Genomic DNA, 13,194 nt, shown 5'->3' with positions numbered 1-13,194 from the left:
TGGGGAGCTGACTTTGGTGGCACTGTGTTGTGCCATAGGGGCAGGTGGGGAGCAGCGAGGGCGTCGCTGTGGCAGTCAGTAGATCCAGCAGCATTTATCATTTAGTCCTGTGTTTTGCTGCACTTAACTGCGCCTCAAACGCTTTCCATCTCAGCAAAATGCCTTTGGGATGAAAGCGAACAGGCTCGGTGAACTCAAAGAGCTGCAGCACCCTGCAATTAGAGCTGCAGCCTGGTTATCTTTAGCTGCGGCTGCCCACTGTCATGAGGCACAAACAGAGCTGGCTTGCACCACGGGATGTCTCCAGGAAGAAAATCACCAGCTCATTTCCTTTGTTGGTGCACAAGATGCTCCAAATGCCATAAAACTGAATCCCAAAAGCCTCAATGCAGCCTTAGGAGGAGTCTTCCCCTGTTGTCTGAGATGTGCTCTGTATTGTCAGTGTATCACAGCTCTCCTCTTTGCTTTTCCATTCCAGACGGGCCGAATTGACAAGTCCTACCCAACAGTGTGCGGGCACACGGGACCCGTGCTGGACATAGACTGGTGTCCCCACAATGACCAGGTCATCGCCAGCGGTTCTGAGGACTGCACTGTCATGGTGAGTGGATCTGCTTTCATGCTGAAAGTGTTGCTGCACATGGTGGGTTTGTTTCTGAAGGCAAGTGGCTGTCTCCTGTCCTGATACCAAAGGTAGAGTCCTTGCTGATGGAGGAGTACTTACAGGCGTTCTATGTAGTGGGTTTGGGTTCTGCTTGAGAAATGATGATGCCTTCTACCTTGGCATCCAGCTTTCTGGTTTTCTCTTGGACAAATGGAAGAGCAGTTCTTGCTCTGGGGATCTGATGATGGAAGAGAAGGCAGTGCACCACTCAGCAGTGGCTTGGTTTGGTTTGCAGTGCTTTACAGAAGGTGGAGGAGGTTCCCAATCTCAGGTATCCAAATGGATGTGGAGGCGCGTGCTGGAAAGCCATGGAGATTAGAGGGAGGAACAAGCCCATGTGCTTTTATAATTGCTTCAGCCCTTGGTTTAAAGTTCAAACTTAGATCTTTTCCTAGTCAAAGTTGTGAGTAGGTGTCAAAAGTTTGGGATTTTGTTTCAATTTATTTGTATTTTTTGAAGCGTGTTAACATTGGTCCAATCTTTACACCTGCCAGCCTTGGTCCCCAGTCCTGTTTTACTTACTGAACAATAGGCGACCTTGCTCAGTGATGGATGTGGAATCCTGTGTATGCAAACACAGCAGAATAAGTGAAAGAAAATGCTTGTGAGATGAAATAATGCCAAATAACTTCAGTGATCTTTGGCCATATTTAGAAATGCTGTAGGCTGAATGTTATATTGAAATCTTATTATAGATCATGTCAGATAAATTCCTTTGCTTCTGTTCGTCGTTAAAATGTTTGGGAGGGGATTCATCCCAAGTGGCTTATCCTGGGACAGCTCTCGCCTGTGATCTCTCTGTCTTGGAAGCCGAAGCATGTTAACAAAGCATACTATATTTAATATTAAACAAAACAACAAGCTTCTGTGTTTGTAACAGTCGCTACTGGGCTAGAACTGAGTTTTGAAGGATGCTGTTTTGTTCCTCTAGAAACCAGAATCCAAAAAGGCTGTGAGTCAGAACGAATGCTTTCTGAAACACGAGCGTCAACAGAAGCAGACAGAGCTATGGTCCATAGCTGCTTTGGGGAGGCAAAGATAAGTCACTAATCCAAGTGCAATGACAAATATGTTGTAAGGCTCCAGAGGGACTGAACTGTGTAGAAAAACTGACAGTGTTCAATTACAAGAATTGTCCAAACTCTCCTGATGGATCAGACAGCATCGATCGTGTGTGTTGGAGCCCACTGCTGTGCAAACAGCTCTGTGGGGCTTTGTCTGCTCTTAGGCCACTGCCCGTCCTGTCCCCACACCCCCATACGTGTGGGTCTGGGAAATGGTGGCTCTGAGCTGCACTGAAAGCAGTGGAGGTGAAGGCAAGGAGGGCTGAAGGCTCAGCTGAGTCTCTTGGTAGGTCTTGTATAGTTTCTGGTGGTCAACACATATGAAGTAGGCTGGACAGAGAGCTGGAGATTGTAAAGAACACTGCTGGCCTGGATTGCTTGGGAGAGGAACTGGATGAGCCGGTGAGCTGAGCTGTCCCAGCTTTAATTGCTTGTCTGGCTTGGCACAAGTTGTTCCGTATCCTGTTTTCCTCGCTTTTCTTCAGCAGAGGTTTTGGAGTCCTGCTTCCTGAGCAGCCTGGCTCTGAATAAACTCATCTTAATTCCTTTGAGGGATATGTAGCACTTCTTCAGCTCTGAACTGTCCATTAGCCAACAGAAAATGCAAAAAAAAAACCAAAACCCAGTGATGTGATGGAAGGAAACGACGTGGCTTTCTGCAGAGGCACCGGCTGCTCTGAATAAGTAACTTCCATTGTCAGGGGCCATCTGTATGTTGGCACTTAAGGATTTAGGATCTGTGCCACAACAGGACCCGTCAGCATCAGCCGGGCTCATGGTGAGGGGGAGAACGTGGCTCAGAGAATCCAACCAAGCAGTGAGAGAAGTCGATCTGTAAGGTGAAAATAGCTTGGGAGCTGCATCCGAGCAGGTAATTATTTGGGCTCATTAGGGTACAGGGGAAGCAGACCTTTTTCTTTTGATAACAGTGGGGCATCCCCATCTCCTCTGCTCCATGGCTGCTCTCAGAAAGACTTCCTTGAAAACACGGAGGCATGCGGATACCTTCTGTGGCTTCTCTTTGAAGAAGGATCCTCTTGTGCCAACGAATCAGGAATTACTTAAATATTCATGCTTGGTGCTCTGCTGAATGACTGTAATGTACTGAAGGATTTTTTTAATTCAGCTGGAAAACGTTTGATTCTGGAATGGCTCGTAAATGGTATCAGATGGCCTTTGTCAGATAGGGGAAATGTGCTTCATCAGAAGGTGAACGCTAATGATCTTGTTGTTAACAACCAGAGGAGAGTTCATTCCATGGAGCAAATGGGTTTCAAAATGAACGGAGAGCCCTCATTGAGAATGGCTGATCCCACCGCCTGCTCCTACAGGGCAGCAGGTGAAAGCTGGGGCTCATTCATTTCACTGTGCGATGTGAAGGCCTCCACGTGGGAAGCTGTGCTGTGCCCATTCCATCCCACGCAGAGAGGTTCCCTCCCCATGTAGGAATGCTGGGCCGGGTCGCTGGGGAGCACACCCCGACCTTTTACACTCCTGGCTTTTTTGCAATCCCAAACAGGATTATTAGGTCAATAGTTTGTGTAATCTGCAGGGGATTACACTGGCCTGCAGCTGCTGTAAGCTATAGGGGCTTTCCCTCTTTCCCTTGAAGGAAAAAGACATATCTCCGTCCTCCAGAGGCTTCTTAAAAATCCATTCTATTGGTTTCTGCCTGCAGTTCCCCCTCTCTTCGTTTGCTGGTCCCCTTCGGCTGGAGCTGTGGCTCTGAAAGCTGCCCAGGCTCAGTACAGCCATCCGCCTGGGGTGAGACCACATGAATTTGGGGCAGACCAGTGTACAAGAGCAGCTTTGTTCTCTCCAAGGGGGAAAAAGACACCGTGCTCATCAAGGTTTGCCATTTACAAGGGCTCCCCAAACTTTGGGGTGAGCAGAGCTCTGCTTCCCTGCCTCATCCTCAGCACAACATCAGCCTCCCTCTGGCAGTCCCAACTGTCCTGGCCTTTTCATCTAGAGGAGAAGCATTTTGGATGGCTTCTGGGTCTTCTTTGTTCCTGCTCCTCTCCCCCCTGTGCCCCAGGCTGCCCCCATGGTCCCTGTGGTTCCTGCACAGCCCCCTCCCCAACACTCCCACCCCTCCCTGCTGTCTGCCTCAGGCAGCAGCTCTTTCCTGCAGCGTTGCATTTGCACTCAGAGTCATTAAGGCTTCGGAGGTGGTTCCTGTGAGACCTACGTAAAATAATTACATTAAGTGCCAGTGCCAGTTTTAGCAGACTGACAGTGAAGCTCTGCACTGCTGTCAGCAGACGTGCGTTAGCTGTTGCTGCTGTCAGGCTTTTATTCCCTGGCTGGCACGAACAAAGCTGCTCCTAGAAGAGCTGACAGCTCTGTAACCTGGAGTTACCTTGTCACAGGCAGGTGCACTGACTTGTTGCAGTGTGCAAGGTGTATTTTGCTTTCAAATGGAGGCTGCAGTTGCTGATGCTGGTGAAAAGCCAATACGTGCCATCCTGGTGCTGTAGATGCTGCTGGGATGGCTGGGCATGAGGAGAAGGAGGGGTTTGGGACCCTGGAGGGTGCAGGCAGGGGTGTAGCTGTGCTGCTGAAGTCATTTGGGGTTGTTTGGAGGTGAGCTGCCCTGGTTCTAAGATCCTCTTGGTGTCGTCCTGCTCGCTGGGCACTGCGGGCAGGGCTTGGCAATCCCTCTTCTCCTCCTCCAATAAAAGCAAACAATAGAAGGGGAAGCAAACACGCTCTGCTGCTGCCACCTACCTCCAGCAGCTAGGAGTGCTCAGTTGAAGGCTTCTGCTTTAGTTGTTTTTAACGTGCCAGATGTAGGTCAAACTCAGTTCAAAGCTGGTTGTCCAGCGCTGAACGGCAGTAATAGGTTTGGTGGGCTGCTCTTGCCCTGGGGCACAGGGACGGGATCTTTTCTCCTGTCATTGCCCATCGCAGAGGACAACCCCTGAGGTCAGTGTAGCTGTCCTGGCCCCATGGCTGGGAATGCCAGTGTGTGATCAGAGCCCTGGGACTGCTCCTCCCCCCCCTGGCACTGTCCTGACCAGCAGAAGGATGTGGAGCCATGTAGGTGAGACAGAAAACTAACAGCCAGCATTTCTAAAGAAGTCAGCCCCAACGTAGCTGCAACTTCTTCTTTACCTTGGCCAAGCATAGCTTGAAAGGACAGCAGCTGGTTCAGGTGGAATTGAGCAGCAAGGTGATGTTTTCTGAGTCCTTCACAAGCAATAGCTGACATGTATGGCTCTGAGATATGGTGGTGGAGGGGATTCATGGTGTGACTGGCCAGCAGTCAGGTGCTGTGCTGGAAGGATGTTACACTCAGCCCTGACAAAAGTCTCTTCCCTCTGTTTCCCCATTGATGTGGAGAAGTGTCAGCCTAAGCTAGTGCTGTGGCTTGGCACAGGATGCATGAAGCGAATGAGTAATGTGTTTGTCAGAGGGATGCCCTTTGGCTCACTATCTTTCCTTTTCCCCTTTCCAGGTATGGCAGATTCCTGAGAATGGGCTCACGCTGTCCTTGACAGAACCAGTGGTAGTTCTAGAAGGCCATTCGAAGCGAGTGGGCATCGTGGCTTGGCACCCAACGGCGCGCAACGTGCTGCTCAGTGCAGGTATGTGGCAGTGCTGTGTGGGCAGCAGCCATCCCCGTGGCATCTCAATTGGGTGTTTTGGAGGAGAGGGAGCTGATGGATCCTCCTGCCCTCTCCCAGCTGCTTCAGGGAATCATGAGACCCGTGACAGTTCCTAGGAGCACTGTGACATGTGGCTCACAGCCCCTTCCTTATCTTGTCCTGTTATTGCCCTCAGTTTACAGGAACAAGAAGCAGGAAATCGGAGGCATGAACTACAGGATTACAACTATTGGACTGCCTTTGATCTGCAAGTTTCATCAGCTGATAGGCGTTTCTATGCACTCTCCTCATCCCTGTTTTCATGTACTTATAAAAGGCCCAACTGTTCCTCCATTTCACTGATCTCCGTCATCTGTCCTAACGCCTGGCTCTTCATTCCACAACCTTTCAGTATTTTCCAAATGGCCTCCTTGACTGGTACACTATATGCAGTGTGATTCTTTTGGCCACTGAAAAGCAGTCAAATCGTTATGGAAATAAAATGGAAAGTCGTTATCCATTAGCTCACTCTGCAGCTTTCATAGCATGACCTTTAGCTTGGAGCGTAATAAAAGCAGCAAATGGTTTCAGCTGGGCTGTCAGATGAGCTGTGTGTTTTTGGTAGGTGTAAAGGCTCTCTGAGGTGCTGGTTTGGTTTGGATCTGGTTTCTCAATAAGGATTTGATGCAGATTTTGTGGCAGTTAAATTAGCAAAGCTCAGTATGGGAATGCACAAAAGGAGAAGGCAGCTTGGTCGTATTCGTGCTGTGTGTGTCCAGGCAGCCTGGCCAGGAGGATACCATCAGATCACTGCAGCCTCCAGACTTCTTAGTGGCAGCAAATTGATGTTGGATGTCTCTTGGACTGTTCAGAAGTGTGCAGGGATCATCATCTTCTCCTTAATATGTTTTTCACCCCTCCTTAAGCATTAGGAATCATTGCTAACTGATGCTTCGTGCTTTTGTTCCCTTTCCTTGGATCTTATGGCTGCAGTCCTGTTCTTTATTTTGCTGTCATCTTGTTCAAGGCTTTATTCTTTGTCCTCTTGCTGTTTGGTCCTTGAACGAAACCACCTGCCTAATGATCCTCATGAAACAGCTGACCTCAGCTTTTGATGCCTGCCGTTTTTTTCCCCACCATGTTCTGCTGTTTCTTCTACTGTCGCTTGCCTAATTTTCCATCCACACCACTTTCTGTTGCAAATCTCTATAACCTGAGAGGGCAGTGACTGTCAACCAGTGCTGTCATGTGCAGAGCTGTAAGAACATCACCTCTTTGCCATCTCGGGCCACTTTATCCCCTCTCTGACCCTGTATTCAAGTGAGGTGGTGCTGCCTGGGGTGCTGCACACAGAGTACAGTTAAGAGACAGTGCTTGAGGCACTGCAGCTGCAGCAGGTCTCATTCCTTGTTCTCTGCTGCTGGCTTTCTTCAGTTCACATCACGGCTGTGATGTTTAACTTTCCTTTTCTCTTTCAGGTTGTGATAATGCAATTATCATCTGGAACGTGGGGACAGGTGAAGCCCTCATCAACTTAGACGACATGCACGTGGATGTGATCTACAATGTGAGCTGGAATCGCAATGGTAGCCTAATCTGTACAGCTTCCAAAGACAAAAAAGTTCGAATCATTGACCCCCGGAAACAAGAAATCATCGCTGTAAGTTTGTGCAGTCACTTCATTTCAGCAAAGAGAGCATAGGAAGGAAGAACCTTTTTCAGAGCGAGAAAGAAATTACAAGAGGGATAGCAGTGCTTGGAGGATTTGTCTGGGTTTATTGGAATTAGTGTTTGAACTGGGATTTGAGGGCTGCGTTTTAAAACCTACTGGAGTGTAATTCCACATCTAATCCTTTTGCATAATTACAGTTTCAAAGTTGCGTATGCAGAACGGAGATTTAGCAGCCTGTATGCATTGTAGCTTGAGAAGAAACCTTCCTTCAGCCTTGTAAGAATTGGATAGCTGGAACAAGCTGGCTGTGACCACTTCTTTTATAGCTTAGCGATGGCTTTCTTCCCTCAAGCATCAGGCTGGATGATGCTTCATATAGTCAGCATCCTGTGTGGAGGAGCAGCATGTCCTGCTGGCATTCTGTGCAGTCAGGAGAGAAGTCACCACCAGTGGAGCATTCTGCTCCTTGCTAAAGGCTGTTCTGTACATCTATTTCAGGAGAAAGAGAAAACCCACGAGGGAGCCCGGCCCATGCGAGCCATTTTCCTTGCTGATGGAAACATCTTCACGACTGGCTTCAGCCGCATGAGCGAACGGCAGCTGGCCCTCTGGAATCCAGTAGGTTCCTAATCCACTGCTGCTGTGCTGTTGTAGTGCCTGGCTGAGCTGGAGACCAGGACCTACAGTCAGCTGCTGTGTTCTGTTGATCTACTTGAGCTTCTTCCTTCTTCTGTCTGATCCTACTGAGACTTCCTGTGTTCAGAGCGTACTGACGTTGTTTGGGTTTGATGCTCGCTCAGGAGAGGAAGTAGGTTTTCTTCTGTCAGCCCCTGCCTCGCCAAGAGCAGAAGTGAAGCTGGCAGCTCCACATCTGAAGTGCAGGGACAGTACATGAGCTGTATGTACGGAGCGAGACAGGAGCAAATCTGTCACACTGGCACAGGACTCTCACTAACAGGACTGTGTCATGTCTTTCCCTTCACTTGACCCCCTTGACAGGGGTCCTGCCCTGAATGTGTCTTGTGATTAAAACATCCTGAGGGAATGGATGAGCTTGCAGGACGTCAGCATTTGTTACTCTAAGCCATAGAGCCTTCAGTGTGGGGAAGCTGAGTGTTCTCTAGCTCCACAGAACTGTTAATGATATAAATCCTATGTTAATGTCAGCTTTTCCATTCTTTGGTAACAATGGAATTTTCTTTCTCCAATTTCCAGAAAAACATGGAGGAGCCAATAGCCCTTCACGAGATGGACACCAGCAATGGGGTCCTGCTGCCATTCTATGACCCAGATACCAACATTATTTACTTGTGTGGCAAGGTGAGAAGCTGTTAATGGCCAGGCTTGTTTAGAGGTAGCCTGGTTGGATGAATGATGCTGTAAACAAATATAAGGAATTCCAGGCTGCTTTGATCCTCACTCTGCAGGGTTACACAGGTTACACAGAGCCTGTAAGGTCTGCACTGTGAAGGTCTGGTGTGTAATTGGATGTTTCTATGAGATGAATTTATATGGGTTAAGCTGTTCTTCATGCAACAGGTCAGATGCCTTCATTTGAACATCTTTTGTTGGTGTTGACCTGAATGTTTGGGTGTTAGAACGGGAGGAAATTGCATTTTAGATGTTCTTCTCCTCATGCTTGAAGGTGGTGGAGCATGTAACAACACTCATACTAGTTTTGTGGGTTTAGATAATAGAAAACTGGGATCACCTGTCCTCCTTTCTAAACACTAAGTACTCGAGTGCCCACTTCTGAGTGCTGCAGCTTTGGACTTCCTATGAAAAGGAGCTTAAAAACAAGGAGTGAACAAAATGAGGGTCCATACAAGTAAATCCAATGTCTTTGTAATGAGAAGCACTTGTTCCATATACCCGCTACCGCTCCTGCTGTTTCAGGGATGCTTGTGTCACAGGATTCACTCTGGAGTGATCTCTTTGTGTCCTGCAGGGCGACAGCAGCATTCGCTACTTTGAGATCACGGATGAGTCCCCCTACGTTCACTACCTCAACACCTTCAGCAGCAAAGAGCCGCAGAGGGGGATGGGGTTCATGCCAAAGAGGGGCCTTGATGTGAACAAGTGCGAGATTGCCAGGTAAGGAGAAAGGCTGATCCCAATTGGCAACTTGTATGCGGCAAGCAGGTTGGAAGCTGTCTCGAGCAGCAGCGTGTGCAGATGTGGTTCAGAATTACAAAGGAAAGCAAGGCAAAGGAAAAACACCTGGGCTCAGAGTAAGGCTGTGTAGTGAGCAGGAGGCTGCTGCTGTGATACCTGCAAATCACTTGTGTGGTGCTTGTCTCAACAGCCCGAGCAGCGGGCTGTGCCATTCTGACGGCCCCTCTGGCCAAAATGCTCTCTGAACTCATGCAGTGCCTAGGAGGGAGCTCTGCACACACACAGGTAGCTTTCTCTGGGCCTTACAAGGGCTCTGCTCTAGTGCAGCCCTGCTGTGATTCCTTAGGATTGCCTCTGCCTCTCGGTACGCTGCTATGCATGAGCAGCAGAACTGAGGCTTCCTCTGCATGGCGTGTCGGCTGTCCTCACCTCCAAGTCACACCTCCTCTTCATTGCTGGTTTTTTGTTTGTTTTTGGAAAGGTTCTTCAAGCTTCACGAGCGGAAATGTGAGCCCATCATCATGACCGTCCCTCGAAAGGTGAGTCCAGGATGCTGCTGGCGTGGTGTGCAGGTCGCTGCTGCCTTCCAGCCCCAAAGTTCCTGACCCACTCGTTTCTCCTTGCAGTCGGACCTCTTCCAGGACGACCTGTACCCTGACACAGCCGGCCCGGAGGCAGCGCTGGAAGCAGAAGAGTGGTTTGAAGGGAAGAATGCTGATCCCCTTCTCATTTCCTTGAAGCATGGGTACATTCCTGGCAAGAACAGGGATCTCAAGGTGGTCAAGAAGAATATACTGGACAACAAGCCTGCTGCAAACAAGAAAAGCGATCTCATAAGTGCTCCAAAGAAAGCAGCTGATACCTCAGACACTGTGAGTAAAATCCCCACGAGCTTTTGGGGGTGTTGGCATGAAATTGGTTGCCATCCTCAGGAAGGGTTCTAGCAAAACTGCTGTGTGCAATCCCAGCATGCTGGGACTGGGTCAGGCTGCTGTCTGCAAGGGGGGTTTGCGTAAGGGTTAGCAGCACAAGTGGGCTGATGGTTGGACTTGATGATCTCAGAGGTCTTTTCCAACCTTAATGGTTCCATGATGAGGGTGGGAGGTTCAGCGCGCTTGAGCCTTTCAAGGCTCCCATCCATAGAAACCCCTTTGCTTTAATAACTTAATTTTGCAGGCCCCAATCCTGCTGTCTCTCATAGACGCTTTGTCTTTCCTCCCAGCAAAACGAAGCCAAATTGGACGAGATTTTGAAAGAGCTGAAATCCATAAAAGACACCATCACCAACCAAGACGAGCGCATTTCCAAGCTGGAACAGCAGATGGCGAAGATCGCAGACTGAGCGGAGCTGGCGGGCGCTGCCAGCCCAACACATTCCAGTTCCCCAGTTCGGCCAGCAGCAGCAGCGTGCATCATTCCAGTACGAGCTTTCCTGTTCTCCCAAATTCACGTCAACGAGAGCCGATGATTAAAGCCAAGCTTTTTAGTGAAAGAATTCTTCTTTTTTTTCCTGATGTTTTAATGAATTTCTGTGACTGTGTCAACCGATTCAACGACAATAAGTGCTACTTTTACAATCTTTATTATTATTATTATTATTTTTTTCCCCCCTCACAGATGTTATGAATTCTTGCAAAGAAAAAAAAACAAACCCCATCCTGACTTCTTTCGATGTCGTGCCCAAATATCTTTTCTAGATGTAGGGACCAATGCCACATTGTTCGTAACCATATCGATATATATATTTTTTTTTAAAGTTGCCAAAAAAAAAAAATAAGAAAAAGGAAAAAAACAGTTGCTTTTTTTTTCTGTTTTTAAACTTTTATTTGCCACTTTTGCAGTATTTGTGTTGGAAATTTAAAGGGACAGCACTGTGTGTGTGTGCGCGTATGTGTGTGTGTGTCTGGGGGTGTTTATACCGTTTCGAGATGGGAACTGAAGCTATTTTGTATGACTCTTCAATGTTGAACAATCAGATCGGTTTCCCTCGCAGTGTGGCTGCTGCTGTGCCCCTCGGAGGTGACTCTCCTGCCTTCCTAATGCCTTTCTGATGGTGGTTGAAAAAATATATCTATCGTTGTGAACGAAGCGATCCGTGCTGCAATGCCTCTTCTCCTTTGTACGCCCTGCAGGACTTCTGAACCGGCGTCGTGCTGCCCAACGAAAAGAGATTGGGACCATCCCAGCTGTGTCCAAATAGATGTGTGTTCATTGCCAGGCTTTGTTTTAAGGCAGAAGTGACCTCCGTGCAGGCAGTGGTGTGTAGAGTTACTGGGGTGCAAAGCTGAAGGTGTTCGGTGTTGGCAACCTGCAGGTCATGCAAGCAGCCAGCTCCTGTGCTGTATGCATGGCTGTAAATGTGTGCCTGCACCTTATTTGCTTTCAGAAGCCTTTAAAAGCTGTGACTTTGCAATTCTTTGTCCCAAACTGTAGTGCTGATGATAGAAATTTGGTTACTTGCTTCCGAAGTGATGTTAGGAGCAGCCAGGCAACTTTCATGATGGGTCTCCAGAAACAAAATGCCTCTGACTGTTTTTGACTTCCCCCCCAACCTCCCCATCATTCCTGCCTTAAAACTTCACAGGAAATGGTTTATTCCTGGATGAGATCAGCAGCCCTCATCCTCTTTGAGATCCTCAGCTGAAAGGTGCAGGACTTGCCAAGCTCCTCGCTGGGTTTCTGCTGCTCACATGAGGTTTACACTGCCAGGGGGCTGCCTGTGCATGGGGCAGGCGTGTTCTTGGCTCTATTATCTGGCCGTAGGAGTTCCCATGGGTGTGCCCAGGATGGTGCTGCCCAGCCAAACTCTGCCAGCCCTCAGGCTTTGCTGTGTTGATGCAGCCCACATGCAGTGCCCGGTATCCCGTGCCAAACCCTATGTGAGTGAAACCTGGGGTCAGATTGACATCTGGGAAGCACTCAGCAGCTGATGAGCCCCCCCGGTCCCCTCCCAGCTGTCCTTGATCCAGCATAGCTGCAGTGTGTGCCAGTGTGTGTGCTTGGAGCCAGCCTCAGAGCAGCATCAGGGTGCGTCCCTTCATCCAGGCTGATCCTTTTCTTTCCCATTAGGTTAGTTAGAAAGCCTCAAATCCCCCGTTAGGTTGGGGTTTGGGGTTTTACTTCTTTTCAGTGTTTGCATGTTCACTCCTTACACATTAAGGATTGTCTGTGCTGGAGGGATGTCTGTGTCGGTGAGCATGGGGAGAGCTAGGAGAAGTAGCAGAGAGGCACGAGGATGGGTTACGAAAAGCAGAGTACGTGTTATAATCCCATAGCATGAAAGCTTCCTCAAAGTGGTTTTTCCTTTGTAGCTGGGGGTGCCATGTCACAGCCCTCCAGATCCCCAGGGCCACTTGGTGACGTTTCTGTGCCACAGAATATGGCTGAGCTGATGTGTCTTTACTTTTGGGACATAAGAACCGAACGTTCTGCTTCCCCCTACCCCGAAATGGTGATTTCTGTGTTGATTTGTGTGACTTCAGGGTGGTTGTGTGCTTGGGGAGAGCTTTTTGTTTTCTAATTGGAGGGAAATAAAGTTTCCGTACCGCTGGATTGGAGGTGCCCAAATGGGGGTTGGTGTGCGGTGGAGGTTTGAGGAACGGCCTCTGTGGCTGTGTGAGCTTTATAGCTTGTGCTTTATTTAAATGAACTGATGATGCCTCGCCAGGCTCAGACAGAGTCAGTGCCTGAAGCTTTTTGTAGCCGCGATATCCCAGAAGAGAACCAGCGATGTCCTGAAAGATGCGCTCTTATAGAGCGGCCATAGAGTTACCTGTCCAAATATTTGCTTCCATTTTCAAGAGATTAAAAAAAAAAAAAAAGTCAATGATTACAAACTTCCTTCTCTTCGTTTTGTTCTTTGATTGTGTTCTTTGCCAGGCCTGGATGCCCAGGAAGGTGTGGGGGTGGGGAATGTCATCAGCTGTACCCAGTTCCCCCTATTGGAGCTGGTCCCAGGCAGGTGTGGGGGCTGTGGGGTTTGATGAATGATAGCACCACCTCAGCAATGGAAACCCAATGGTGTCAGACGGTGGCTGAGCCGCCCCTCCTCTGGGACTCTGTGTTCTGCCCAGCCTGGCCCCAAGGGAT

General features: G+C 48.8%; 1 protein-coding gene across 9 annotated transcripts in view; it reads left to right on the top strand.

Moving 5' to 3' along the window:
• The window catches only part of CORO1C (coronin 1C), a 37,192-nt gene extending 24,251 nt beyond the window's left edge, over nt 1–12,941 (top strand). For all 9 annotated transcript variants that reach the window (XM_015878238.3, XM_015878239.2, XM_015878241.3 and 6 more), the window contains exons 3-11: nt 479–601; nt 5,189–5,318; nt 6,797–6,978; nt 7,489–7,608; nt 8,206–8,310; nt 8,939–9,084; nt 9,587–9,644; nt 9,732–9,977; nt 10,328–12,941. In XM_015878238.3, coding sequence (XP_015733724.2) covers nt 479–601; nt 5,189–5,318; nt 6,797–6,978; nt 7,489–7,608; nt 8,206–8,310; nt 8,939–9,084; nt 9,587–9,644; nt 9,732–9,977; nt 10,328–10,447 — 1,230 coding nt within the window. In that variant the 3' untranslated portion in view covers nt 10,448–12,941. The remainder of the gene's footprint in view (nt 1–478; nt 602–5,188; nt 5,319–6,796; nt 6,979–7,488; nt 7,609–8,205; nt 8,311–8,938; nt 9,085–9,586; nt 9,645–9,731; nt 9,978–10,327) is intronic.
• Nucleotides 12,942–13,194: the final 253 nt, after the last annotated feature.

This window comes from Coturnix japonica, chromosome 9, assembly GCF_054131305.1.
Source record: "Coturnix japonica strain WE chromosome 9, WE-NBRP24, whole genome shotgun sequence".
NCBI classification, from domain to species: domain Eukaryota; kingdom Metazoa; phylum Chordata; class Aves; order Galliformes; family Phasianidae; genus Coturnix; species Coturnix japonica.
Note: the sequence above shows the minus strand (reverse complement) of the source record. Positions and strands in the feature narration are given on the sequence as shown.